Raw genomic sequence first — 25907 nt, forward strand, 5'->3', positions numbered from 1 at the left:
TTGTTTTTATTGAATTAATTGACATACCCCGAACGTTGGGAAGATGCCCAATACATAATGACCGTTGAGACGCCCACTCCGTTACGCCTAACTTCCTCATCCATTCCTAGGTGTGGAGGCACAGACTCTACAGACAGTAACAAAGCCGGCCCCCGTCATTGGCAGTACGGATGCTCCCCGAGTGTCGTTCGTTCAGTGCGACCCCATTCTCATTCTGCTCACTGTTGCCGAAATCAAGCTTCAATGTCGTGAGTCCGTACCGTCGGCATTTCTACGGGCTACAAATACCCACCTCCTGAGCGCTGTTTAGTGAATCACTGGTCATACTCTCTCATCATCTCTCCCAACGCTTTCGTTGATTCTGATTTGTCAGGCATTTTAGTCACCCTCAGGGTCGGGCTGCGACTACCCGGTAACGCACAACAGCTCCACCCAAAGGTTGTGACGGAGACTCCCCGGTAACACTCACCCGCTCCATCCATAGGTTAGAACGGACGCTCAACGGTCGCCCGTTTCGCACGCGGCCACATGCATTATGAATGTGACGTGGCCAATGCAGCCTGCGTTAGTGTCACATGGTTTCGAGTACCGAGAACGGGCACCTTACGGAGCGGAGCAGCACCGACTGTCGGTGGCTGGCGGTGGGGACTGCTGGGAGAAGAACTAGTAACCTGCTCCTGACGGTGACTGGGGAAGAGGGAGCAGCTTAACTTTTAGGGAGGGGATAATGGTGATAACTCAAGGTGCAAGGTTCACGACAGACACAGCGGACAGGCCAATGTCACCAGCCGTATCCATAGTCTTCCAGTGACATCGTGACGGCCAACATCGTCTGAGCTTGGGTCAGCCCGCCGCGTCCGAAGTCGCAGACGGGACGGGCCGCAAAACCGCCGTCCGGGGCCTCCCCGGCCTATCGACCACACAGCGTCCAGACTCTGACGCCAATCAGTCCATTGACGCTGACGTAAAAACGGCGCACCTAAAAACGAGACGAGCTAACGAACGGCACGCACCAAAGCCTGGTGTTCCATCACGAAACATAGGAGTCAGAGGACGGGATGCGAGCGTTAGAAAACAGCTGAGCGCTGTGCGATACCCATGGATACAATACCCTCGTGTAACCAAGGACGGACGAAACGGGACGGTCAAGGCTTGACCCAGCCCGGTCACGAAGTCACGGTTTTGTCGGGATGACGTGATGACTTGACTGAATGACGTCACAGTCTGAATGACGTTTCTATCTGACTGTGAAACGTTACAGTGTAAGGGAATGATGCTACGATTCATGCAAGAATGAATGACATCACAATGTGACTGAAGAACGTCAAGGTATCACAGTCTGACTATATGACGTCACAGTTTGAAGGTCTGACGGGAAGCCGGGTAGATGGGCGATCAGGCAGCCTGACGGAGTGTCGGATGGAGTTCCGTGACAGTCTAACGGTCTGACACTGACAGTCTGACGGAGAGTTTGGTCTGACGGAGTGTCGGTTGGGTGGGCAGTCTGTACCATCTCTGGCAGTGTGACGGAGTGTCGAGTCTGACTGAGTGTCGGGCGGGCAGGCAGTCTGACGGAGTGTCTGGTCTGTCGGCCTGACGGAGTGTCGGATGTATGTGCCGTCACAGTCTGGCCGTCTGACGGAGTGTCGGGGGTGTGGGCGGCCAGGGGCCAGGTGGCCGGTACCGGCCGGCGCGCTCAGTATGCATTAGCGGACGATATGCTGAGCGATATTACATACCGGATGAGCGATGGAGGCTGGCCAGCGGCAAATTACCGCCAATCAACCTCCGGGGGCGGGGGGGGGGGGTACCAAGTGGCGGCCCGCACGGCCAATTCATTCCACTGCGCCAAATAAAAGCTGCCTCGCATGACATCTCCTAAAACAAGGATAATGCAAAATCTTGCAACCAGCAGTACCTGAAGCAGGCTCTTATAGCCATAGTGTCATAGCTTACACAGTATGGCCAGACAAACTGTACTAATCACTCGTCATTCACTCGTCAAACACCTCCTAATTTCCCGCTAGAATGACCGAACCTTACATGCGTGGAATTCATTTCATCCGAGCAGGCCGGTACCTCTATGAATCTACAGCGAATGGCTTCCGTTCTCCCTCCAATAGGAGTTCATTAGACATTGGAAACCCGTACATAAGAGCCGCAATAACAACAGCAAGTCCACAGGGAGGGCACACCCAATCCATTCGACGTCGTTGTTTGACTTGAAGTCTTATGAGCTAGCCGCAGGGCAATGATAAAGAGACTGGGAAAAAGGCTTAAACAAACCTTTCGCATTGTTCTCCAGCTCCAGCGTCCCAGACTAGAAACCGGTAAGCGGCGTTTCAGTTACCGTGCCGCCGAGCTCCTAAACGACCTACCTCCCGACCTCTCACAGCTGCCACCCTCTAAATTCGCACGCGCTGTCAAGTCTCTGTGGAAAAACGATAGACCTTCGTGATGGCCTGAATTAGGCACTCGTCTTGTATGTATATAAGTACCTACACGGTATGTTAGAAATCGTAGCATATAGAGTCTTCCTGTGTGTGCGTGTATGTGTGTGTGTGTGTGTTGTTCGACTGGTCTCTGTTCCTGCATGCTTATACCCGACTCAGACTCTGGGCAGTAATCGCCACGCCATGTGTGGATCGCCCATGATCGTAAATACAATACAATACAATCACCAGGCCTTGGGCGGCACTCAAATACCATTGCAATTATGTAACAGCCGAGCGTTGCGCACTAAACTATTGACAATAGTTCCAGCAGCATTCTAGTGTTGCTTTGAGACGTTATGCTGATGACATTCTTCTCGCCACCTTAAGCGGCAATATAAAGCTAAAATTCATCGCATCGTAACGACATAAGCCATTCGCATGAAGCCGCTAAATTGAGATAAGATTCAATATTCAATGCCGAAAGGATTCACATGACAGGAACGCCTATTGGGATAATACCACTGCACACAAGAATATCAAAGCGACAACATGAATCCAATAAGGCGGGGTATGAATAGAGACAGGGCCACCACCGGAAATCGAGTTTCTATAGGAAAAGACAGGTCTCGGAAACGAGCCAGCAGTGCTCGGGATAGCCGGCGAATCCCGGGCGAACGAGCCACGGACGGCTAATTTACGGAGAAATGGTGTGCCCGGACCGGGATTACGGCGGCGGTGGATGCTGCCATAGAGAAATATACGAGTAAATGCTACGGACAGGGGGAAAAGGCTCGATGAGGGTACCTTTACATCACTGGTCTGATAGCCTGTGACCACAGGTGATTTGTCTGAATGGAGCAACCACACTGGATATTGGAACAAAAGCGCAAGGCGAAGTTACATCATACGACTAGGCATCAGTTGAAGCCCATCGACACAGATATTACCTGACTGGCGGACCATCCCAAATCTAACCATATCTAACATATTCTAGCTGACCCGGAGCAGACCCCGCCGGGACCCACTGAAGCCTCCCGACCCAACACAGATTCTGTTGGATCTAGTCCTCAGAAACCGTCTCCCACCACACTCACAAACACGCACAGACCCCCTGTGTTCCCTTCGAGACCAGCGCAGACACTCGGACTCGAGAGACAAGACAACCCAACCACTTATAACCACACAACCACAACCCCGGCCCAGACCCACATGGACTACCTCGGCCAAAACCGTCGGGCCCCTCAGCACCCCCGACCCACAGACTACCGGCTACCACCGTCCGCCCGCCACCATGCACTCACCGCCGGGAAGATGAGTCGCGCCGCCTCGTCGCTGTAGGAGAAGGTGGGACTCTCGAAGACGGCGGCCGGCAGCGCCTGCACCTCGCGCAGATAGTCGCAGAAGCGGCGCGGCGCCAGCTGCCCGTTCCCGTCCGATATCTGAGAGAACACGTCTGCAATCGGGCGCGGAGAGGGGAAATGTTAGGTGGCTATTGTAGACGATTGGGGATGCAGATGTGCTGGGTGGTGCGTGGGGAGCTGTTGGGGTGAAAGGGTTAGTTGCATGCATAAGGAGTAGAGACCAGAAAACAGCCGGAGAGGCGGCATGTATGCATAGTGCATACGAAGAAAAAAGAAGGGGTTGGGCTTTAGAAAACAGAAACAAGAAGAAAGGATCGATTTTATCAAAGACAAATTATACGATTAAGACGAGACTAGTATTGAATGCTGCGGATTATGACAGCGCACACAGCATATAGGACGAGGATGCGCTAACATATACCGGAACACAACAGTCATCCGACACGGACCGACCGATTGATTTCCATTATAAGACCATCGATCAGCTCCATATACCATTTCGAGCGTCCTGCATACATTGCTCCATCGACTGGTGCGCTCATTCATTCAGCGTCTGGGTGGTGGCAGAGCGAGGCAATCATCGATTGTGTACGACCACAATATCCGGAGAGGGGCGCCGCGCGGCGCGTCCCTGCCGTTCGACCGGCGCCTGCTCCCGTCTGAAGAACACTGCTATGGGGAGGCCGCGCCTGCTCCCGTCTGAAGAACACTGCTATGGGGCGGCGCCAGGCGCGTGCCACGTTACCATTACCGCTAGTCATAATCAACATCATCGAATTCGAAACTTCAGACTGTGTTATTCAGACGGATACAACCTCCTCCATCTGTCTACCATGACAGTCGGTATATGAGCGAGAGCTCCTTCACACACCAGACAAAGAACCAGCCGGCGGCGGCGGCGGGCACCCTTCCCCGCTGCGTGGAGCCTAGCACCACCCCTCCCCGAGACTCGACAGCGGCCTGTTGGACGGCGCGACGCACCGCCACTCGGACGGCGGTGCAATAGTGTCGGCCGTGTGGGCCCGCAGATACCGCCGTCGGACAGTGAGGCAGATAGAGGAGACAGACGGAGAGGGAGACGAGGAAAGACGGAGGGAAACGCGCAACACCCGGCTGTCAGAGTGATAGGACCTGAGACTAACTGACTTAAATATTTGTCATAAAAATTCGAATGCCTTTTCCCCATGCCTATTGGTCGTCGTCCAGCACAAGCTACCCCACTACACTTCCAATCCAAAATGAACCGTCACCTCTCGCCGGCTGAATCCAAGACGACTTATCATCTCCCGCCGTCTAAATCGATAACGACCCTTCATCCCTCCTCGACTAAATCCAAATCGACTCGTCGCCCCTCCCCGGCCACAGGTCGCCGACCGGGCGTCGCGGGCACACCTGATCTGAGAGTTACGACTCCCACGGCTCGGTGGGATCAGTGCGTGTCTGTCCCGGAGCGCCGCTCACATCCGACGTGTGCGTTCGATCGCGCGACCCTGCAGCGCCGCCGCCAGTTCACAGCCCTGACTGCCACGTGGTCGGATGAGGCAGGGGTGTGGGAAAGAGATCAGAGGGTGACACCGCCGCGGCGGGGTGGCTGAACGCCAGAGTACCGGCTGCGGGGTTATTGAGGAGACCTGAGTGAGCTGGAGTAGGCAGAACCGAACAGAGATTGGCCGGGGTATTAGGACGACCACAAATCACACAGAGCGCCGGCTGACGGGGTAGCGGCGGCAGGCAGACCGCGAACGCCGCCTTCGCCGCCTCCGTCAGCCTGCGCGTCTGTCCGCCTTCTGCGCGCCTGTTTCGTCGACAGGCTGCATCAGACGGCCGACAAACACAATCTAATATTCGGCACGGCGGCCCGGCTAAATGCCGAGCCGACACCGGATGCATCACAACGCACCGCTGCGGCCGGATGAAGAGAGACCCAAAACGGCCGCGAGCCGTCACCAAGGCCAGATTACAGCGCGCTGTCTGCGTGTGTGTGCGAGTGGCGTAGTTTAGACATCAGTATATGTCATTCTTATCTGGAAAAAGGAAATAAAACTGCTGATTGTTCCGTCCGTTTGCGAGGGTAACCTTTGGCAAATAATGCTTGAGGAGCAACACTATCACGAAGCAATATGTTCATACAAACAGCCAGCACATACATCGAGCGCGTCACTCTCAACCGCAAACACTGAATCGCGCCCGAATTGCACGCAAACAATCAGGGCGCGAACGAATCCATTACACCCCCGAACACCAGTGGGATCTCTTGGAGCAGTTGGCCGGGATTTAATTGCCTGACCGCGGAACACTGGTCTATATCCGAACCCCGACGGTCCCGGCAGACGACCGTCCCTATTGAGCCGTTCCCGGAACAATCAGAGTCAGTGCATACGTCTGTGTCGGCGTGGGAGGTAGCCGAGCCCGTCCCCCATCCATCGGTCCGACCAAACACCTGTCGACACGCAGTCCCTGAGGCTGTTTTCCCCAGCCGCCCCAGATAATCTGTCTAAAAGGATTATGTCAGGCTGAAACTCATATATTAACTGAGAGTCTCGTCATTTTCAGGCCTACAGGTCCCCGGGGGAGAGCCGCGACTCAGCAGCCACTTCATTGCGCCGTATGCCTTACTCAGTTGGATGCTGATCCATTAGCGCATGTGGAAGGATGTCCCGAAATTCCTCCCTGAGATTCCAGACCGGTCGAACTTTCACAATCGCAACACTGCTCGCTGAATCAGCCGATACATTTACAAGATGGGCGATGGTAAGCCAAACGACGCAACAGGTGGATGTGCCAACGGAAATGTTGAACTAACCGGGAAGAGCCAATATGGCATTCTCACTATCCGACCTGGTGCTGCTTTAGTGCTATGTATCCCTTTCGGTCAGCCAATCATAACCAGTAGCATAGACCGCTACATACCATATCCGCGAGCTTATAAGTCAACGAACCCAGTAACAGCTGGAACTCGATACATCTTAATGACTATCGAGAGTGCTTATCTGATTATCTCGCTGGAAATATGAGAGGCATATGGGCTACTTACTCCGCCATTTTCGACCATACCTCTCCGTACTACCAAATTTCCAACCGCAGTTACATAACACCACATTACACAACACCGTTCAAATATACCCAGTATCCAACCCGAGCTAGCCACGCAGACAGTAAGTAGAGTTTCTAGGAGGGGGAGATTACACTAAGGTACGACGTTGCTAGGGACAGCCGCTGGCTAGACAGACCGCAGGTGGACTACAACCCACCCTGTCAACCTCGGCATCTGCATCAGTATCTTAGCGATACAACGTTACTGTATCCCGTCAGGGAATCGCCGTGAAGTCGTCGCGGCTCTAAAACAGTGTCCCGTCATTGTCCCTTACAGTGTTCTGACAAGGTGAGCCGCCCCGGAGTACTTACAGCGCAGTTTGTCGGTGATCTTCCCCGAGCAGAGGGTGGCCATGGCCACCTTGATGGAGAACACCCGCACCGAGCCCACGTCGTCCCTGCGGAGCGGCCAGAGCGGGGTCAGCAAACGACCAGTGATTCACTGATATACACTATACAGTCAGGTAAGTGACCGTATTTGGTGAGAATTAGCGAAATACCAACATGGACACCAGTTTACAGCATACATTTAAAGGAGCACATAACTCACTTTTAGAAAGGTGGGTAGACGGTCGTGCAATGCGTTTATAAAGCTAATAGGGTCACACCGTTATTAATCCGCGCTCAGCAGGTCAGCGTCACTCGAGCCAGTGTGCTGGCGGCTCCGTAGTCCGTGCTCACCATGGGTGAAGTAGGGATGTACTAGATATGCATGTAGTAGGTAGTGTAGTAGGTACATACGTGATGACCGCGAGCGGTGTAGACGGGCCAGAAGATAGGACGGGGGAACAGGGGTGTAGAAAGACGGCGAAACCATTCGGTAGAACAGCCAACATTTATAGGGAGACAAAGACGACGTCAGATTATCAGCTGCTACAGTACTTAGTGGTAAACCCTAGTATTTATGCATAAGAGCTTATAAAGTAAATGATGGTGGTTGATGAGTGTCTGGGCAATTGAATGCCATTTGAAAGCGTATGTTGTCAGTAGAGTGACAACAATCTGTGTCATTTAATCACCAAAACACCATCCCTAAATTGGTAACGGGCAACAGCATTCGCCTACGGCACAACACAGGCACCCATTCCCCAGCTAGCGTCACACATCACACAGAACAAACTTGATACGGCCTCGGCAAATCCGGTACGTCATAAAACCAACAAAATGAGACAGGAGGGATAAAAGGGCTATACGTTAGATGGGTGCGAGTGGCAGGTAAAGGAAGAGGAAGGCAGTAAAGGCGAAACTAACGGGTGGAATGACAATACGAGAAAGTAAACGAAGAGGGAAAAGGCGACTTCAGAGTCAAAGGATGGAATTCCTGCGTCAAATAATGATGAATTGATGACAGAGTGAAGGAATGAATGAATGAATTTACGATGGATTGCTGAAATGAATGAGTAATGAGTGAAGCACAGACTCACTCATTAGTGAATGAGTGAGTGAGTGAGTGAGTGAGCAAGTGGGAGAGAGAGAGAGAGAGAGAGATAGAGAGAGATAGAGAGATAGAGAGATAGAGAGATAGAGAGATAGAGAGATAGAGAGATAGAGAGATAGAGAGATAGAGAGATAGAGAGATAGAGAGATAGAGAGATAGAGAGATAGAGAGAGAGAGAGAGAGAGAGAGAGAGAGAGAGAGAGAGAGAGAGAGAGAGAGAGAGAGAGAGAGAGAGAGAGAGAGAGAGAGAGAGAGAGAGAGAGAGAGAGAGAGAGAGAGAGAGAGAGAGAGAGAGAGAGAGAGAGAGAGAGAGAGAGAGAGAGAGAACGAATGTTAGGTTTGCTCGTTCCTACCCCCTACCCCCACCGCTAACCAAACGCCTACCGCATCGCTAACGTCGCGCGGTGCGGTGCTACGGGGACATTACGGCCGGGATCTCACCGCTCCATCACGGCCCATATCTGCCCGTGTGAGACGCCGCCGTACCGGCCCCACCGCCGTGTAACGACCCCCGTCGGCGGCATGTCAGGTCAGATACGAGGCCGGGTCGCCGTTATCACACTGCGCGCTCGCACAGGTGGGGTGAGAGGCGCCGCGAGCCCGCACAGGTCGGGTCAGGATTCAGGACTGAGGGTGTCATCTGCAGCGGCCGAGCAGACTACTCCACTCCGCGCCCAGCCCGGTGGAAATATGCGTATTGATACGCCGGCTGTCGATAGCCGTCATCGATAAATCGTTGCCCGAGTGCCGTGCAAATGGCCGCGCCGTAGCGGGCGGTATTTTTCATCGGGTGGGCATTAGGGCGGCACATGCACGCCAACTCTGATGGAGGGCCGTCTTAGGTGGCGGCCCGCCGAGGAGCCTGACTGATCCAACCCAGGGAGTCAAGACTGAGTGGGATGAAAGCGAAGCGGACGGTTAAAAACCGCAGAGGATGAGTCCTTTTGGCTCTGTTGGCGATGAAGAGCCACCAAGCATCACAGCCGATGGCAGGACTCGTAATGTGGACAGACATCAAGACTTAGGGGTGCAATATGACAAAATTATAGCGATGCAAATCCACTAGCAGTTACAATTACTCAAGCGTGAAATTTCGACTTAGAAGCTATTTCCGAAAAAGATAGCATACCGCAATTGCATTTAAAAGCAAAAATGACATAGTTTGAAAACCACAAAGAAAATTCCCTCACCGAGAATCGATCCCGCGCCGTTCTGTTCTCGGTACTCACACGTCATAGGTGGTGATGAGGAAGCTGAGCACGGTGTTGACGGCGGCGTCCAGGTTGATCTGGTGCTGCAGCGGCAGCCGCTTGTTGAGCGCTAGGTAGAGCGAGGTGAGCAGCGAGTCCAGCCTCGACGAGTTCACCGCCGTCTGAGGCTCCAGCACGTTCAGACCGTTCTCGCGGAAGGCCTCGATCACGTTCCAAATGTCAATCAGGTGCACTGAAATCGAGAGAGACAAGTGGTCAGGTTAGTTGGAACAGAAAAGGGAGATGTGGCCTGGTGAATTGAAATATAAACGGGCAGTGAAGTATAGTGACACACGACAAAGAGACTTCCTTCAATGGAATCGTTTCATTGGTCTTCCACGTATGAGAAGGGTCCGTTTTAGCTCCACGCCCGTCGAGATCACATTATCCTACCCAATCATCCATCACTTCGCATCTGTAACAACTAGGCCATACCTTGTAACCATATTTCCCCTTTAGGCCCTAGTACCGTCTGTCTCAACTCTCCTCCACCCTGCACCCCTCCCATCCCCACCCTGCGACTGCCGCGACACCTGACCGGTCGACCGGCTCGGCGGCACGTGCCGGGCGGGCGCGGCGCACATTTATCGCCAGATAACCAGCCGGGCGCGCGACGGCCCGTATCGGTCCCCGGGGCCGGCCGGCCGAGACGGGGCCAGCGGCCAGCCGGGCCGTGTCCGTCTGTCACCGGTTACCAGAGGGACCAGGCTGGCCGAACGGCCGGCTGTGCCCGGCGACAGTCTGTCACGACTCGAACCGGCGGGTCAGGGCTGAGGTGATAAGGGTTTGTCGTTTGTACCGTCGCTTGAACCGATGTCATTCAGTTGAAAAGACGGAAATAAACTACACGATCACATACATATCAGCTCCACAAGTGTATTTTCAAGCCAGTGCCTGCTGTAAGGATACGTAACAGTGCTTAATCGTCTTATTCGCAGACTGAAAGCCGAGAAATATAAGGAGAGTCATTAATCACAGTGAGTATGATGTAAAGAGACTGTAAAGGTCATCCTCAAAATTAAACTTGAACGAGAGACGGCTTTATGAAATGGACGTGTCACTGCTGCCTTTATGGACACGCACTTGGTAGATCTCAGTACCTCATAAAGGTGATACGTGCGAGTAACTTACTAACGACACTCCATAACTACACCTGCAGCCCACAAGCTTGCCCATCAGGCGTCAGGTCATTAAACCAGTACCAAAACTGATACGCTCGATGGACATTGGACATTGCTGGCATTGTATTGCCAATAGGCATGCACAGCTTCAGAACACAGATGCAACCTGCTCATTAAATACACCATTGGGAGTCTCCTTTCGATGCCATACCCTCTCACAGCCTCCGCGATACGATGTCAACAGATCCTCGGTAGTCGGAGTTATCGATTTATCCTGTCGCAACCGTTTCAAAAACAACCGGCGAGAGATAATTCAAACCTCTGCTCGAGTGGTGATCGCATGCATTATGAATGACGCCCAGTCGTCGAAATCGTGTTACGGGCTCGCAACTTGCGGGAGGGCCGCCGTAAAAACAGCTCCAACAATGGTGGGCCCATTGATCGCCGCTATATCGGGACGTTTAATTACGTGGCGCCGTGCGGCTCGGCCCAGCTGTGGACGCTCTCTGGTGACACCGGCCACCGCACACCGCGCCGCTCCTTCGGCAGGAATGACTGCAAAAATACGCGGCGTGTTTTGAACATTATGTGGGAGAAAGGGGAGACGGATGGGTGAGTGAGTGAGTGAGTGGGTAAGTGAGTGGGTGAGTGAGTGAATGAGTGAGGGATTGAAGAGTAAAAGTAGCAGAAACAATATATCCATGGCAGAAAGCGCCACATATCCACTGCGACACACTGCCCACGCCCCATCTATCTACCTGAAGGCGAGGTAGGCAGGGTCTGCTAAGTGCGCCATAGCTTATGAAGGCAAACAAAACTTCACTTAACCGCACCGTCTACACTAGCTGCAGCTCTTCTCCCTAGATGGCACTGCACTCGCACGCCTGCATTTCTATACTGCACCGCATGGCCGGCGCTAACTACCACCAACCTCGCTAGATGGCACTGTCCTCGCACGCCTGCATGTGCATACTGTGCCGCAATGCCCGCACTGCCTACCTACATCACCCTCCCTAGATGGCACTGCGCTCGCACGCCTGCATGACTATGCTGTGCCGCACGGCCCGCGCTTGCTACAGCCATCCTCGCTAGCTGGCAGTGCACCCGTAGTGCCCGCATATCTTTACTGTACCGCACAGCTCGCAGTGAAGCCGCCAGCCAGCAATCACCAGCCCACCTTATGTAATAGAGCCTTCCGCTTGCAGACATATGAGAGGGGATGGAATACAGAAAATGACTTGGTGGAATATATACCCGAACATTTCGGCTGAATTCAGCTATCAACATACCTTTGGTAATATGATATCTTGGGTTGGTTCGATCAACTCAGAGTAGCTTTAGCTGAATTCCGATCACATTTAGGTTGAAAGACCACAGCCAAAGAACACAGATCTGAAAAATGTCAGCTAGAGCACAGTAAGCCTACCAGCCTATATTCATATAGCTTAACACCGATGCACAAGTTTACTGACGCATTACAAGAACTCGATGCGTTGGACGGTCGGTTCTAAAATTATTTGCTGTTTTGAACACGCGCGTCATCATGCAGCAGAGTCCGTTCTGAAAATATCTCAACGAGCCTAGAGAGCCGCGGCTGGGCAGCCGGATACGTTCCAGAAATACATGCAATTAGCCAGATAGGACGAATGCCACTGGCTTCTGCGGCTCGTGCGGACCGCGGCGGTAAGTCAATAGCCTGCAGTGATGTCTGGGACCGGTTACTGGCAGTCGGCCGACCGGCAGTCCCAGAAATACCCTGCCGATCGCTAAGCGGACGCCGATAGCACCATACCACCCAGTGACTGTAAAACAGCCCAACGCACCTGCCGCAAGGTGCAGGACAAACAAAACTGTGTAGGATCGGAAGCTTATACGAGTATGTTGTGGAGACCATGTGTCAGAAAACCGAGAGCGTGAGACCGTGATAGCGTGTCAGAAAAAAATAATTTCAACATACAGTTTCTTCGCTTCCACGTTGGGTGGACTGAGTAATGGAACATTCCCGTCCAAATCGACCGGCTAAGAATGACGCACAAACGGTGACCGAGAATATACTGACGGTCGTCCAAGTAACTCCGGACATCTATGTGCCACAGTGATGGGACATCGCCTGCATCATAAAGATACATTCTCCACCGCTGAATCAGAAGTCACACCGCTCAACACCTTGTCACCGATTTGACCCGCAGGCACTATATGACATAATGGTGCCAGTTGCACGCCAGAAAAAAAAAACTTTGAAGAAAATCACCCGATGGTTTCATAATGATTTGGTTGTAATAATGCTGCAGAAAAGTTTGTAAAGGACGTGAGTGAGATCGTTTATCTTTCTTGTAGGAGAACTACAATCCAAATACCGAACAGTTACGCTGCGAAATCTGATACATTTACGAGCCGACACTTATCGTTTGTTATCACACAAATGTCCAGCTCAAACATATAACTTTAGTCCATTTGTGCATGAGGCCACATAATTCGGTATTAACCGACGCGCTCTGTAATCTCAGCACTGAGCCTTTTCCGGGCTGGAATTTCGGTCCGGCTGTTCTCTCGTTTCTGCTGAGAGGTCCCTGTCTACCGCAGGCGACCCACAACCAGACGATTATGGTGGACGTGCGCTCTGGTCCGCCTGTCCGGAACAGAGCTGACGCGCGCCGCGTGCTCAGAGAAATGTTCAGCTAGAAAATCAGCCCGTTAGCTCAGTTCTTCAACCCAGAGCTCTATCATTGAGCTGAATAATCAATGAATCATTGAAAATCAAATCTTTGGTACTGGGACTAAAGTCAAGTCATACCGACGTCAAAAAGACAAGACGCGGGGGGGTCGGTGTAGGGGTCGGTGTTTTGACACCACTCACTCCCCCTCTCCTCCCACACACAGCTCCTGCCGCCGCCTGACCACCCCGCCGTTGGCCGGTACCGTCGTACATCAGCCGCCGCCCCCGCCGTGTCCCGGGCCTAATTGATCGATCCGTCAGCTGCCGCCGGTCGTCACAGGACTGCTATCGGTGGGCCATATCGATATGGCCTATCGACAGGCCGAGCTCAATTACCCGCGGCGAGCACCGGTCAACATGCGGTGGCGGAAACGGGGCACGGTATAAAACACACCACATGTAGGAAAAATCGCTCAGTGTTCAGCTGTGGACGCAGAAGCCAACGGAAACCCAACTGTTTGTTTTATCCGATGGACCAGGCAAAACGACCGTTCGACTCTGCTGTACAGCTCACAGTCATTTGGCCGAGCTGCGGTCGCCCGTTGTACGTGTCGACATGGCGTGCCGAGGGCACGATATCATTCAGTAATGATGAGCGATCGTAGGCTTTTCACGCATTGCCACCGGATAATCAGGGACTTGTACCAGCACGAAACCGATTAATGCTCGCTCACCGCGGTAATTCAGGAGCATGGGCGGCGAAGTGGCTCATTGACTCCAAGATGTTTGAAGTCAAACAGATTACAGCAATCCAATTATCTAGTCACGCAATTTTCCAACGCCTGGGCATGTAAGAAAGGCCATCAAGTACCGCCAGTAGCCCAGCCATCGTGAAACTGTGCATAGTAATAAATTGCCTTATATGATAACCATGAGTGATGTCTTTAATTTACTAGTGGGTATAATCAGTAATTCACAACAGGAAACTATCAAATGCTCAACAGTGCGATGATTAGCTCATTCTACAAGCTAACATGAATGCAGTTTACGGATAGTGACTGGCAATTGTGCGCTCGTAGTCCGGTTTGTCCATTTCCCCTTCTTCTGCGTACCCTATTGACAATAGCCAAAGCAGTCATGAATCGTCTGGGTAATAATTCAAAAATAGGTATACCAATCACACTGCTGATTAGAATGTGTAGTGTGCCTCCCCTCTCCCAAGACTTCCTGGATAGTACTAGCTCGTAAAGCAGCGAGCAGGGAGGATAGGGCGACCTGCCGCCAGCTCTGCACCTCCCTCCCTCTCCCCGCCGTGACCACCGACACATCGGCCGCTGGCCTTCAGCTAGCCTCTGACTGGGCTCCCGGCGAGCGTAACGAACCCGCCGGGTCACCGGGTGACCTTGAGCGCAGCGGGGCTCAGGAGACGTTTCACCGAGCCCAGCAGGGGTGCACTCAGCCCACAACAATGTCGCAGAGTTCGCCAGATTTCAACATAGTCGCGGCAGGTGTCCGCAGACACTTCCACTGAGCTGAAAGGTCAATCACGCCTGTAAGGCAATAAAGCCTGTATCGGCGACATTCCAGGGTCTAATCCAATGGACAGTAATACTGTGCCGGCTTTTCTCTCGGCTGGTCCAAAGTAAATTGCACGCATCGGGCCCAAACTAATCCAAATAAAAATTCAGTTCCTAAAGCTCGAGTTACCTCGCTAGATAACGCTAACTTCCTCTCTTGTCTTTTAGCAAATGATGCAACATATCACCCGGAGTAAGAGTCATGGCAGTTCAGCATAATCAGCTTACGTCCGAGAATCTTCCATGGCAACTGGCGACTGGTCTATGGACTGGCTCAGCGTGATTTGAGCACCGAGCCAGATTTGAAGACGTGTTCCGTTACCGAGCAGCTCATGCCCAGAGTAATATCCAGATTAGAGCCGAAATAAACGAACTTCTTATCGGTGGCTATTAGTGGAAATGTCAGACTAACCAGACCGACAGAGACCAGGGAGCCTCAGTGGCCGCGCGGGACTATCTTCCACCGGCACAACTTCACCCCTGAGGATGAAATGAATTCAACTGCTCCGAACTCCCATCTGCCTCTCTATCTCAGTCGCCAAAGTACGACAAAGGGAGTTCGACCCTCTGAGACTGCCAGAAGTCATCGGAGGCCATCCGAACTGGAGCCGAGCGCCGACACCTTCCGTTCGCTGACACGTGCCCCGGCGATTTAGGGGAGCGACTTCAGTAACCGACTGTCACCGCTGGAGATACATGGCTAGGATTGAGTGGCCCGGTGAGGGCAAGGATGACGTGCGACATTGGTGACAGTGCAGTAACTAAAACTACGAGGTTACTGATAACTCAATGACGCAAGCGACACATCAAATTACATAGCTGACGACAGAGCCGGACTCTCTCCAGCTGCTTTACAGACAAAAGGAGTTATTTCTTCGTCTCCGCGTTCCACTACGTCACTCGTGCAGTGTGCGGCTGGCCACCGCGGCCTCAGGCCAATCGCCTGGCCGTCAGGCGTGCGGGCCTCCTTCCGCGCTGCTGAAGATTCCATTCAGCGCGTGGGCGGCGGAGAGGAGCAGCGGTCGGCCGCCGCCTCAGACTTATTGCCTCTCACCGGCCGACAGGGGAGAGGGAGGGGAGAGGGAGAGATGGAGAAAGATGGACTGAGAGAGAGAGAGAGAGAGAGAGAGAGAGAGAGAGAGAGAGAGAGAGAGAGAGAGAGAGAGAGAGAGAGAGAGAGAGAGAGAGAGAGAGAGAGAGAGAGAGAGAGAGAGATGGAGAGAGACGGAGGGAGAGAGGGAGAGAGGAGAGAGGGAGAGAGGGAGAGAGGGAGAGAGAGGGAGAGAGAGAGGGGGGGGGGGGAGAGAGAGAGAGAGCGAGAGAGAGAGAGAGAGAGAGAGAGAGAGAGAGAGAGAGAGAGAGAGAGAGAGAGAGAGAGAGAGAGAGAGAGAGAGAGAGAGAGAGAGAAGTGAAATATACAGACATACAAAGATAGAGGAAGGGAGGAAAAGAGCAGTAGGGTGAAAAGCATGGAGGGCGAAAGAGACACAGAGAGAAGGAAGACAGAAAAGAGGAAAGAGAAAGAAAGTGATGTCGGGCACAGAGAGTCCGAGGCCCATCCTGATGAAGAGAAGGCGCCGCCGCCGGACTGGTGTCGCCGACTCGCGGCCAGCGGCGCAGAACGGTCGCCGGTACGGGAGGAGGAGGAGGCGTCAGCACCGGAACAGACGCAGGAAGGCCGGCGCAACAGCCCGCCACGGCGCCGGCGACGGGAAATGAGCCAGGAGCGCTGCGCGGCGCCGCCGGCCCGACACGCTATATCCGCGGGTGGGGGGGGGGGGGGGGGCATGGGTGGGTGGATGGCTGTGGTGCCTGTCTCAATGTCATCCGCCGTCTATCACGCAGGTAGGGGAGAGTGGGGTAATTTGGCCGGTGGTGTAAATTGGCCGCCCCCACCTGTACGGTGTCTAATAAAAGTGAGTGAAATAACTCTAGTCTCTATTCATTTGTCATGGGTAGAAATAACCGGAGGACAAATGTCAAAACTTTGCCCCTCGTACGTTTATTCAAAATTAATAAAACGTTAATTTCATTAGAAAATGGTAACTTTTACTTCTGTTTACAAAGTTGTATAACATGTAGTATTTGAGCTAAAAACGAATTTAGACATTATAGCGCCATTCTTGGGGGTGTTCAGCGGTTCCAAGAGCAATTTTATCTAATTCCGTAAAGCCGTGATGACTTTATAGACAAAAAATTTCAGAATGGCCATATGGGGTAATTTGGCCGGGACTAGCGGGGCAATTTGGCCGGTGCGCTCATGGTCACTATGCTGGGACGGCCGAGTTTTCATGGTCAATTGTACCATAAATGACATGATTCATGACCAACTTTGACTACTTTGATGCCTTACTTCCGATTGGTCAACTGTAAGAGCATGTGACGTCATCAAAGGTTACCAAACGTTTTTTGCTAATTAATCCTTACATAAAAATGGTACAGCCGCACAAATGGTCTCATTCTGTTCAGCTCGCCAAGGCGCATCGAATGATATACATGATGACCTTGAAATCACGTGACCTTGAGGTCAAGCGACCTGATGCAACGTGACCTGAGGTCAACCTTTGACCTTGACTTCTCAAGGTCAACACATACATCTTTCGATGCGGACTGACGAGATAATTACGATGGTACTCGAAGTTTTGGCCTAGCTTGATTACTTCAAAAGTTATTCGTAAAAAACTGTGATCGCATCTAGAGCCGCTAATTTGGCTATTTTGACCCCTGTGGCCCCTGAGCCAACCTCCAAAATGCGGCAAATGCGTCATAGGACACACGCCATTGCTGAATCTGAAGCTGACTCGCAATATAACAGAAAATGCCGACCGCAAACTAACACCGGCCAAATTGCCCCACACCCCCGGCCAAATAACCCTGCTAGTGGGGCAATTTGGCCGCCTTGCAGACCTTTGTAATACGTCACGATTTCAATATAAGTAATTACTCTATCATTTCAAGTTCACTGTCCAGTAAAGTAAAATGAATGCGACACCTGCCAGCGTTGAGAAAATGCAGAAATGTGTCGTCAATTTCAAGTTATATCGTTTTCTAAAAAAAAGCGGCCAAATTACCCCACTCTCCCCTACTGCGGTATAGCGTCCATTTAATTTGTTTATCGTTATTACGGAGCGAGCGAAGCGAGCGGAGTCTTTCCTTAGATTAACGGAAATTTCTGAGTATGAGCGGCCGGCCGGCCGGCCGGCCGGCCGTGCGGACGCTTTTGCGAGGCTTATATCTCAGCAACCACTTGACCGATTTACACGCGGTAATTTTTGTAGGGTAGCTTCATTCCTTCTACCAAGTATTGGACTATTCCCGATGCATATGGGTGAACCCTTTTGCGCGTGACACGTGCAAAACGAAGAGGTGTCAGTTTTGTAATTGTTGCAATATCTCGGTAACTCCTTGGCCGATTGCGCTGAAAGTTGGCATGTAGGTAGGCACCCACTAGGCACTGCATAGTGCATATCCATGTGCCAGAGTTGGGGTGCTGCTGCACGTGCGCACGTGCAGGGGTCGTTTCCAGATCTCGAGAACGGCTGGACCGATGGCGCTCAAATTTGGTACACGGTTAGGGACCAGTTAGTAGGGTGCCGTGCACAAGTCAGTTGGGACCCATTTTGCACGTGCGCACGTGCAGAGTGCCGCTCCCAGATCTCGAGAACGGCTGAGCCGATTGTGCTCAAATTTGGCACATCGCTAGAAACCGGTCAGTAGGGTGCCGTGCACAAGTCAGTTGGAGGTACCCCCTCGAAATTTCGCACGTGCAAGACTCACCCCCTCGCTCGCTCCGTTAGTCGCCCCAAAAGGCGCTATACTGGTTCGGTATTGCGATTCAGGAACATCCCCCCGTTCACCTTCTGTTTCACAGTCCTTCCAGTCTTCCCATACGCCACAGTCCGATCACAGTTGATCCACAGTTCTGTCCCATGTGTCCAATTCTGACGTCTGTGTCCTTTTTGTGTTTCCTGATACAGCCAGTCTGATATTCGCCCATTCGACCAGCCTGAGTCCGTAGCTCGCCAAATGGCAATATGTCTGTACACAGTCTGTCTACCGGTCGTCCACCACACCAACATACACCTACGACCCCTCCACTGTCCTGGGGAGCCGGACGTCATCCGCACGCGTCACCGGCCGTCATCCGCGCGCGTCATCGGGCGTCATCCGCCGGCGGGATGTCGCCATCGATTGGCCTACCAGCACCGACCTAACAGCGGGCAGCGGACACAGCGATGGATCGGCTGACGACTGCCGTACGCGCGGCACCGGCTAGTGACCAGCCTGGGCTCAACGCTAAGCCGAGGAAGTCGCAGAAAAGCTACAGAATAAAAACCAAATATAGTCACAGAGTGACGGTTATCCTGACAATCACGGATATCATCCGTCAGGGAATGCTAAAAAAAACTCCTGATACGGCTGCCAAGGACAAAAGTCATTTGACCGCACAACAGACTGCGGTCATATGTTGGTTGGATGCGAGTGAAACCATTCAGTTCAATCGAGAGTGGCGCACAAAACTAGCCTTCGGAGGTTTTTGAGCCCCTGTCTGTTGTCACAGTTACACCGGTAATGGGCTTAATCAACAGAGGGCTTAATCTCTGCCTTAATCAACAGGCAGAGAGGTAGCCTAAGAGTCCAGGCCTATTTCAAATAGCTGGACAGAGCCTGCGGGACGACTTTTCACGCATGTTTATCATGTTTAGCATGTTCTTATTGCATGAACGCTAATAATTCTGTGGAACACGTTCGTCGCTTACATGTGTGATGTAAAGTGTGCGCGCCCGGTGACTCTGACTTTAATGTTTAGTTGCCATAAAACGTTTCCATTCGATGCCTCCCCATATCGTCACTCCTCTTTCATTTAAACCACTTTATTACATCCTTTGCCATCCAATCCATTTCCGCACCGCCCCACCCCTCCCTCCCTTCCCCATCACTCACGGTTGGTGCGTTTCTGGATGAAGCGCAGTTTGGCGGCGCACCGGTACGACGCGAACCGGATGCCGTCGAACTCTGAGCGCACCTCCTGCAGGATAGCACGCGAGTCGGTCTGGCGCGAGCTGCATGAGGAACTCTGTTCGTCCGAGGCAGAGTCCATGTCCTCGCCTGCGCGAAGAGGGACAGAGAGGGCGGTCAGATGACCCACAGCCGCTAGAGGGGCACATCGGGTCAGGCGAAACCACTGAGACGGGATATGCAAAAGTCATAAATGCAGAGCAGATAACATTGAAAATGGTAATCACACTAGGGTTACGGTGATACTGTGCACAGTCAGGCACATTGTGACTAAACAGGAGATCAGTTTCTCATCTGATAAGCCAGCCTCATCTGACTGATGGAGCATTGCGCGGTTGATGCACTTAGACGTTTCCATTCCCACTACTGAGGAAGTGACATCGATACTTTGAACTTTCCGTCTTCGTCTATTCACGACTTATTCATTAGTATAATGTTCTCGGTAAAAACATAAAATAATGACATCTCGATGACGTCTCAGTGCCCACTGTCAGGATCAGGTCACCGCATACCATAAAGCGTCAGCCGTGTTGACTAAGTAGATGCACTCAGAACAGACTGTCAGGGACATGTCTGACAGCTGGACGTCTTTCAGCATCAGCGTCTCTACCCCAGCACACACATCGAGCGGTAACGAAGAGTCACGCATATCACGGCGCAGCGCTTCCCCTGCTTCTTATATTCTGCTCCAGCCCAGCCAAAGGAGTCCACTACTCTAAAAGTACGGTAATCACGCCCTCCACAGCGCCCCGATCAATGTCCGCGGGCGTTTTGTTCGCTGAAGGAGCCGGCCAGATCATGCATACGCCAATTGAGGTCGGTAATCGGAGTCGATAGCCGACCGGCGGCCACTAATAGCCGCCCATCAATGACCAGGAAACGGCGCCGCCGGCCGGTCGCATTAGCAAGGAGTAGCCGCGCGGCCGGCCGGAGGGGAGCACAGCGGCCGCCTCTCGGCCGAGGTAAGTGCTATTTCCATCGGCAGCCTGGTCGGTATGGATAAGGTAGGGTCGCCGTATCGTGGTGAAAACGTAATGACATGAGCTGAGTACCAGGGAAGCCTGCGCTATGTTGGTCAATATGGTGTGTGTCAGGATATACGGCACGCATATCTGTTGCGTCTTGTATGCGGGAGAGGATCGGTTGATGTCTACCTTCCATTGCAGGAGAAATGTGATAACGATATACAGAGTGTTTCACGTCATCCCATATCGCGATGCGCTGCATCACACAGAACATATCATAGCACACACCACCCATCATACCACACTCACATCAATGATCAACACATCACATTGACCCACGTCCGCGCATGTTGAGCTGTTCTACACAGCCCCGTGTTGCTCTATACCCTGGCGTGCTGCACCAGACAGCACCACACCACACCATTCGTGCGGCGGCGTGGTGTGGCGCGGTGCGCCAATTTATGCCACCATGAATCGGCGCGACCTTCCATTAGGGAGCGCTATCGCGGCGCGAGGCGGCGCCCGGGCGCCCCGGGTGGCTGGCCGGCACGGCAAACAATGGGCGCACCACGGCGGCACAAGGGCATAGAGAGACGACCGGAGAGGCATCCAGAGAGAAAACACGACCGTAATGAAGACCGCGCCGCAAAGGTCAGGGCGGCGCGCCGCCACAACACGGCACGCCACCGATACCCAGACATAATGCCGGAATCAATGGCTTATGGTGGGAAAATGATTGGGGAGAAAATGAAAGGATGATTACAGATGGCATGGGCCGGTGCCGTGACACCGTCCTATAAGGGTTAAGAGTGTAGGAGGGAGAAAGAGAGAGTGAGCGAGAGAGAGGGGGAGAGAGAGGGAGAGGGAGAGGGAGAGGGAGAGAGAGAGAGAGAGAGAGAGAGAGAGAGAGAGAGAGAGAGAGAGAGAGAGAGAGAGAGAGAGAGAGAGAGAGAGAGAGAGAGAGAGAGAGAGAAGAGGGAAGGGAAAGACCATTTAAAACGTTAGACTATTAAAAAAACACACTATTCAATAATTGCGAAGCATTTTAGATGTAGAGTCGCACAGACGAATGCAAAAAAAAAAAAAAAACGTTTAGCATTCGCAAATGATAAATAAGTCTGTTCACCATGTGCAACTGCACATTCTTTGAACTAATTTAACTGAACTATTAGCCCGGCAGGCGGTGGGCCTACCAGCCACCTTCCGCGCGGTGGGGGGGGGGGCATTTTTTGCCCCCCCCGTATCTCCGGAACTACTGGACGGATCCGGAAAATTCAAACGGCGTTCGATAGCCCTGTCAAATTTGTCGAGGGAAACCAAATTTCATTGACCTCGGGGTCACCGATGACGTCACAGGTCAGGTCAAAGATAAAATGTTTCACCGTTCACGGGGCTTCTAGGGAAAGCGCTATAACACCGAGTAAAACGCATTTTGTCGAAAATCAGCGATAAGGCATCAGTTGTCTAGTACATATGTTGCTATTAGAGGTCACTGGTCATACCAGGTCAGGTCACAGGTCAGGTCACCAAAGGTCACCAAGGGTCACCACATGAGTCCAACTTTACTAAGGTTATGCGATGCATGTTTTATGGCCAGTTTTTCATTTCCAACTCAATGGTGTTGGTTATAAGACCATCAGGTACGGTTTAGGTCACTTCCTGGTGGAGGTCAGGTCAAGGTCAGGGCAAAAAAGGTCAAATTTCAAAGTTGATATTTTTGCATAAAATGGGTATCGATTCGATGCAGCTCGTCACGGGGAGTCTAATGGTGGTCTTTGTTTTGCGCTACGAGGTCTAGAATTGCTAAAAATTGAGTTTGAAAATTTGACGTCATCAATTTTGAACAGTTTTTTCGCTATAACTTGGCCAAAAAAAGAGGTATCGATCTCAAATTTGGTATGTAGATAGAAGGCGGTAGGGACTATCACATATATTCCGGTTTTTCGAAATTCAAAAAACTTTTTGGATTTTTTGGCTATTATATCAAAAAATCTATTTTTTGATTTTTGGGGGTCAAAATCCAAAAAATTCGAAAAACCGAAATAGCAGTTTTGTAGCCCTTTTGATTCCACACCTTTAATGTTGAAACATTTTTCTGTATCTCTAAAGCTGTAGGCCTGACAGCTCTTCCCGCGAAACCTTTTTTGGGTCGAAAATGGCAAAAATGACGTCACTCTGACGTCATTAGCGGCCAACCTATCATAGCCTTTGGAATAAAATTTTGGTCACCATGTGCGCTAGCTGCTCCCGGGAGGGTACTGAAAGTTTGGTGACGATCGGCGCAGCGGTTCTCGAGATATATTGAAAAAACTAAAGGGGGGGGGGGCAAAAAATGCCCCCCCCCACCACCTGGAAGGTTAGGTTCTTATCTTGAAACATGCCTATAAACGGCGAGCAATTGGCTACATTTAGATATTGAGTTTTCCCAACGGCGCAAGCTGAGACTGGGCCTAATGGAGCTGTGTTTTGTATTGTAATGCCACAAAAGCTCCAGCGCTTCCAGCATCGCATTTCGTCATTGTTTAGGGTCTGTGGCCGTTATTTTACCAGTAATTTGTTCGATCACAGCCAAACAAAGCACTCTAGTCAGCAACTGGAACGCAGCGCTCATTCACCCAACGTTTCTTCTCTAAACAAAATTAATATCAGCATGGAATAGTCCTCCGACCACCTGTGTCAGGACCGAGAAAAGACATGCAAATTGCTCAGACTACGAGGGTAATAGATAGGTATATAGCTTGCATTGCACCACACCACATTTCCATGCCGAGCGCCGTTGCCGTCTGGAGTATTGGACCGTTTGCAATATCAGCTGTAATATCACTTTGGTCTTTGAAGTGTATATGCTGCTTCCGTATTCCCTTTAGTAAATTTATTTATTGCATGTGTCTCCGGCGACCACAGCTCCCGGAAGAGGGTTGCCCAAGACATTGCGTTACGAAGCACGGAAGAGATGAAAATGTGTGTATAAACCCTATTAAAGAAAAAAAAAAACGCTTGATATCCGGAGTTGCTCTCTCGTCATCAGAATGAACGGCTCCAATGAATTGTGTCACCAGGAATTATTTCTATAAATGTTTCTAGCAGAAGACATCTAAAAACTTAAACATGCAATAGAACTCAGTAAAAACACGGCCCTACGCATCATACGGTCGGTGCAAGCAGGTATGAATGGATATTAATCTACTAATTGGTAGTGAACACATCAAGTTGTTGAAAGTATCAGGCTTACTGAGTAGTGAATATCTCTTCAAAAGCGGCTGGGTAAACAGGCTCTAATTCCCCGGAGCGCCATCAAATCTGCATCGCCGCGAGCAGCGAGCTGGCGTGCGGGCCGCCGGTTACAGCGGCGTGTCAGCCGCCGGCTGCAGCGGCCTCGCGTGCACAGACCACAAACGTGCCCATACGTCACCCAGCACCATAAACACGTCAGTCCCGCCAAATAACAACAGCGGCCATTTCGGGAAGAGCTCAGCCCCGGCGAAAACGCACGTGCCTCACGGCTATCGTCTCCAACGAAAGACGCGCCCACGACGCATCCAGCATTCCTCCGCACTAATACCATTGATCTGCAATTATGCTGATGTGCTTCGATATGGGCCAAGAGTCGTGGCCAATAGCCATTGAGCCGGCTGGCGGCGAGGGCCGTTCGATGCCGCCGGCGACACTGTACGGCCGGGCCCCATTCTCAGTGCACATTGGCGACACCATACGGGCGGCCGGGCGGCGTCGCAAAGTCGCCGGCGGCCCACATCGGGCCCGCAGACGGGCCTGTTTGATCGTCGCCGGCGCAAATATGAGGAAGCGTTGCAAAACACGGCGCCGCGCCGCGCTCTATCGGCCGGGTAAACACGGGCCGTGTAGAGCGGGCGGGGGAGAGGGTCGGGGAGCGCGCGGGATCAGACCACTCACTGTACAGAGGGCAGATGAGATAGACAGGGACAAACATGGAAACAGGCAAAAAATGATATAGACAAAGACAGAATGATAGACACACAGCGAAACAAAGACAAACAGAGATGTGGGCAAAAAGGGAAATTTGCAAAATGAGGAACAAGTAGATCAATAGACAAATAAAGACAGGGCAGGCTGAATCAATAACGAACTAACAGAACCCTTAATGAATAAAAACAGAATATAAACAAACTGAGAGAAGCAAACAAATCGACAAAAAACATAATAAAAACCTGGACAGACAACATATAACATCTTAGTCGCAACATTACCACACACCCAACAAACCCGCCCTGTTCACTGGCTGGCAGACTGGCACGTGGCCCTCCCCTGCGTCGGCGCAGTCCCCTCCTGTGCCGGGACCGTCTGGCGCCCGGTAGCGCGTTGAACTGTGATAAAGCTGCCGCGGCACCCCTCTGAGTCAGACGGCGCCCCTGCTGGCGCCACAAAGGGCCTCGTGAGCGACGCACTGACGGCTGGGGAACGAGGCGACTACCCACGGCACACGAAGGTAGTGCGGGGAGAGAGAGAGAGAGAGAGAGAGAGAGAGAGAGAGAGAGAGAGAGAGAGAGAGAGAGAGAGAGAGAGAGAGAGAGAGAGAGAGAGAGAGAGAGAGGGAGGGAGAATATGAACTGTGTATGAGGTGCTAAATGAGTGCAATGAAGGCCTCAGAGAAAACTTCCAGGGACAGTGAACAGACAACTAGCTCAGCAAGATTGAAATTCGATTTAGAAATCATAGAAAGACAAACTTTCCCCATTCGCAGTTACGTGTCTATTGGAGAGGGAGCGGTTGTGCGATTCCGAGGAACTCAATTTTCTCCCGCGCCATTTGCCGCCATGGAGAGAGCGTAAACTTGGCATCGAGGGGCCACCGAGACGCCAAGGAACGACATCGGTTAACCGAGCGGCACTCAATGGCGGTCGGTCGGTAACAATGGACAGGCAGCGGGGAGAGGAGGAGTTCTTGATTGGCAGCGTCCCTGAATCGACAGCCACCAGTCCAATTCACACAACAGTCATACATCAATATCGTCCT

The 25907-nt window shown here is 52.0% G+C and overlaps 1 protein-coding gene across 9 annotated transcripts in view; it reads right to left on the reverse strand.

Moving 5' to 3' along the window:
• Window positions 1-25907, reverse strand: part of LOC122380208 (dystrobrevin beta-like) — a 77979-nt gene that overhangs the window by 22922 nt on the left and 29150 nt on the right. For 7 of the 9 annotated variants that reach the window (XM_043363176.1, XM_043363178.1, XM_043363173.1 and 4 more), the window contains exons 2-5: window positions 19876-20040; window positions 9557-9770; window positions 7202-7287; window positions 3737-3888 (exon numbers count right to left, since the gene is read on the reverse strand). In XM_043363176.1, the coding sequence (XP_043219111.1) occupies window positions 3737-3888; window positions 7202-7287; window positions 9557-9770; window positions 19876-20032 (609 nt within the window). In that variant the 5' untranslated portion in view covers window positions 20033-20040. Of the gene's footprint in view, window positions 1-3736; window positions 3889-7201; window positions 7288-9556; window positions 9771-19875; window positions 20086-25907 lie in introns of all 9 variants that reach the window. The other 2 variants (XM_043363179.1, XM_043363175.1) reach the window with 1 other exon arrangement.

Source organism: Amphibalanus amphitrite, unplaced genomic scaffold (genome assembly GCF_019059575.1).
Source record: "Amphibalanus amphitrite isolate SeventyFive unplaced genomic scaffold, NRLGWU_Aamphi_draft 000093F_arrow, whole genome shotgun sequence".
NCBI lineage: Eukaryota > Metazoa > Arthropoda > Thecostraca > Balanomorpha > Balanidae > Amphibalanus > Amphibalanus amphitrite.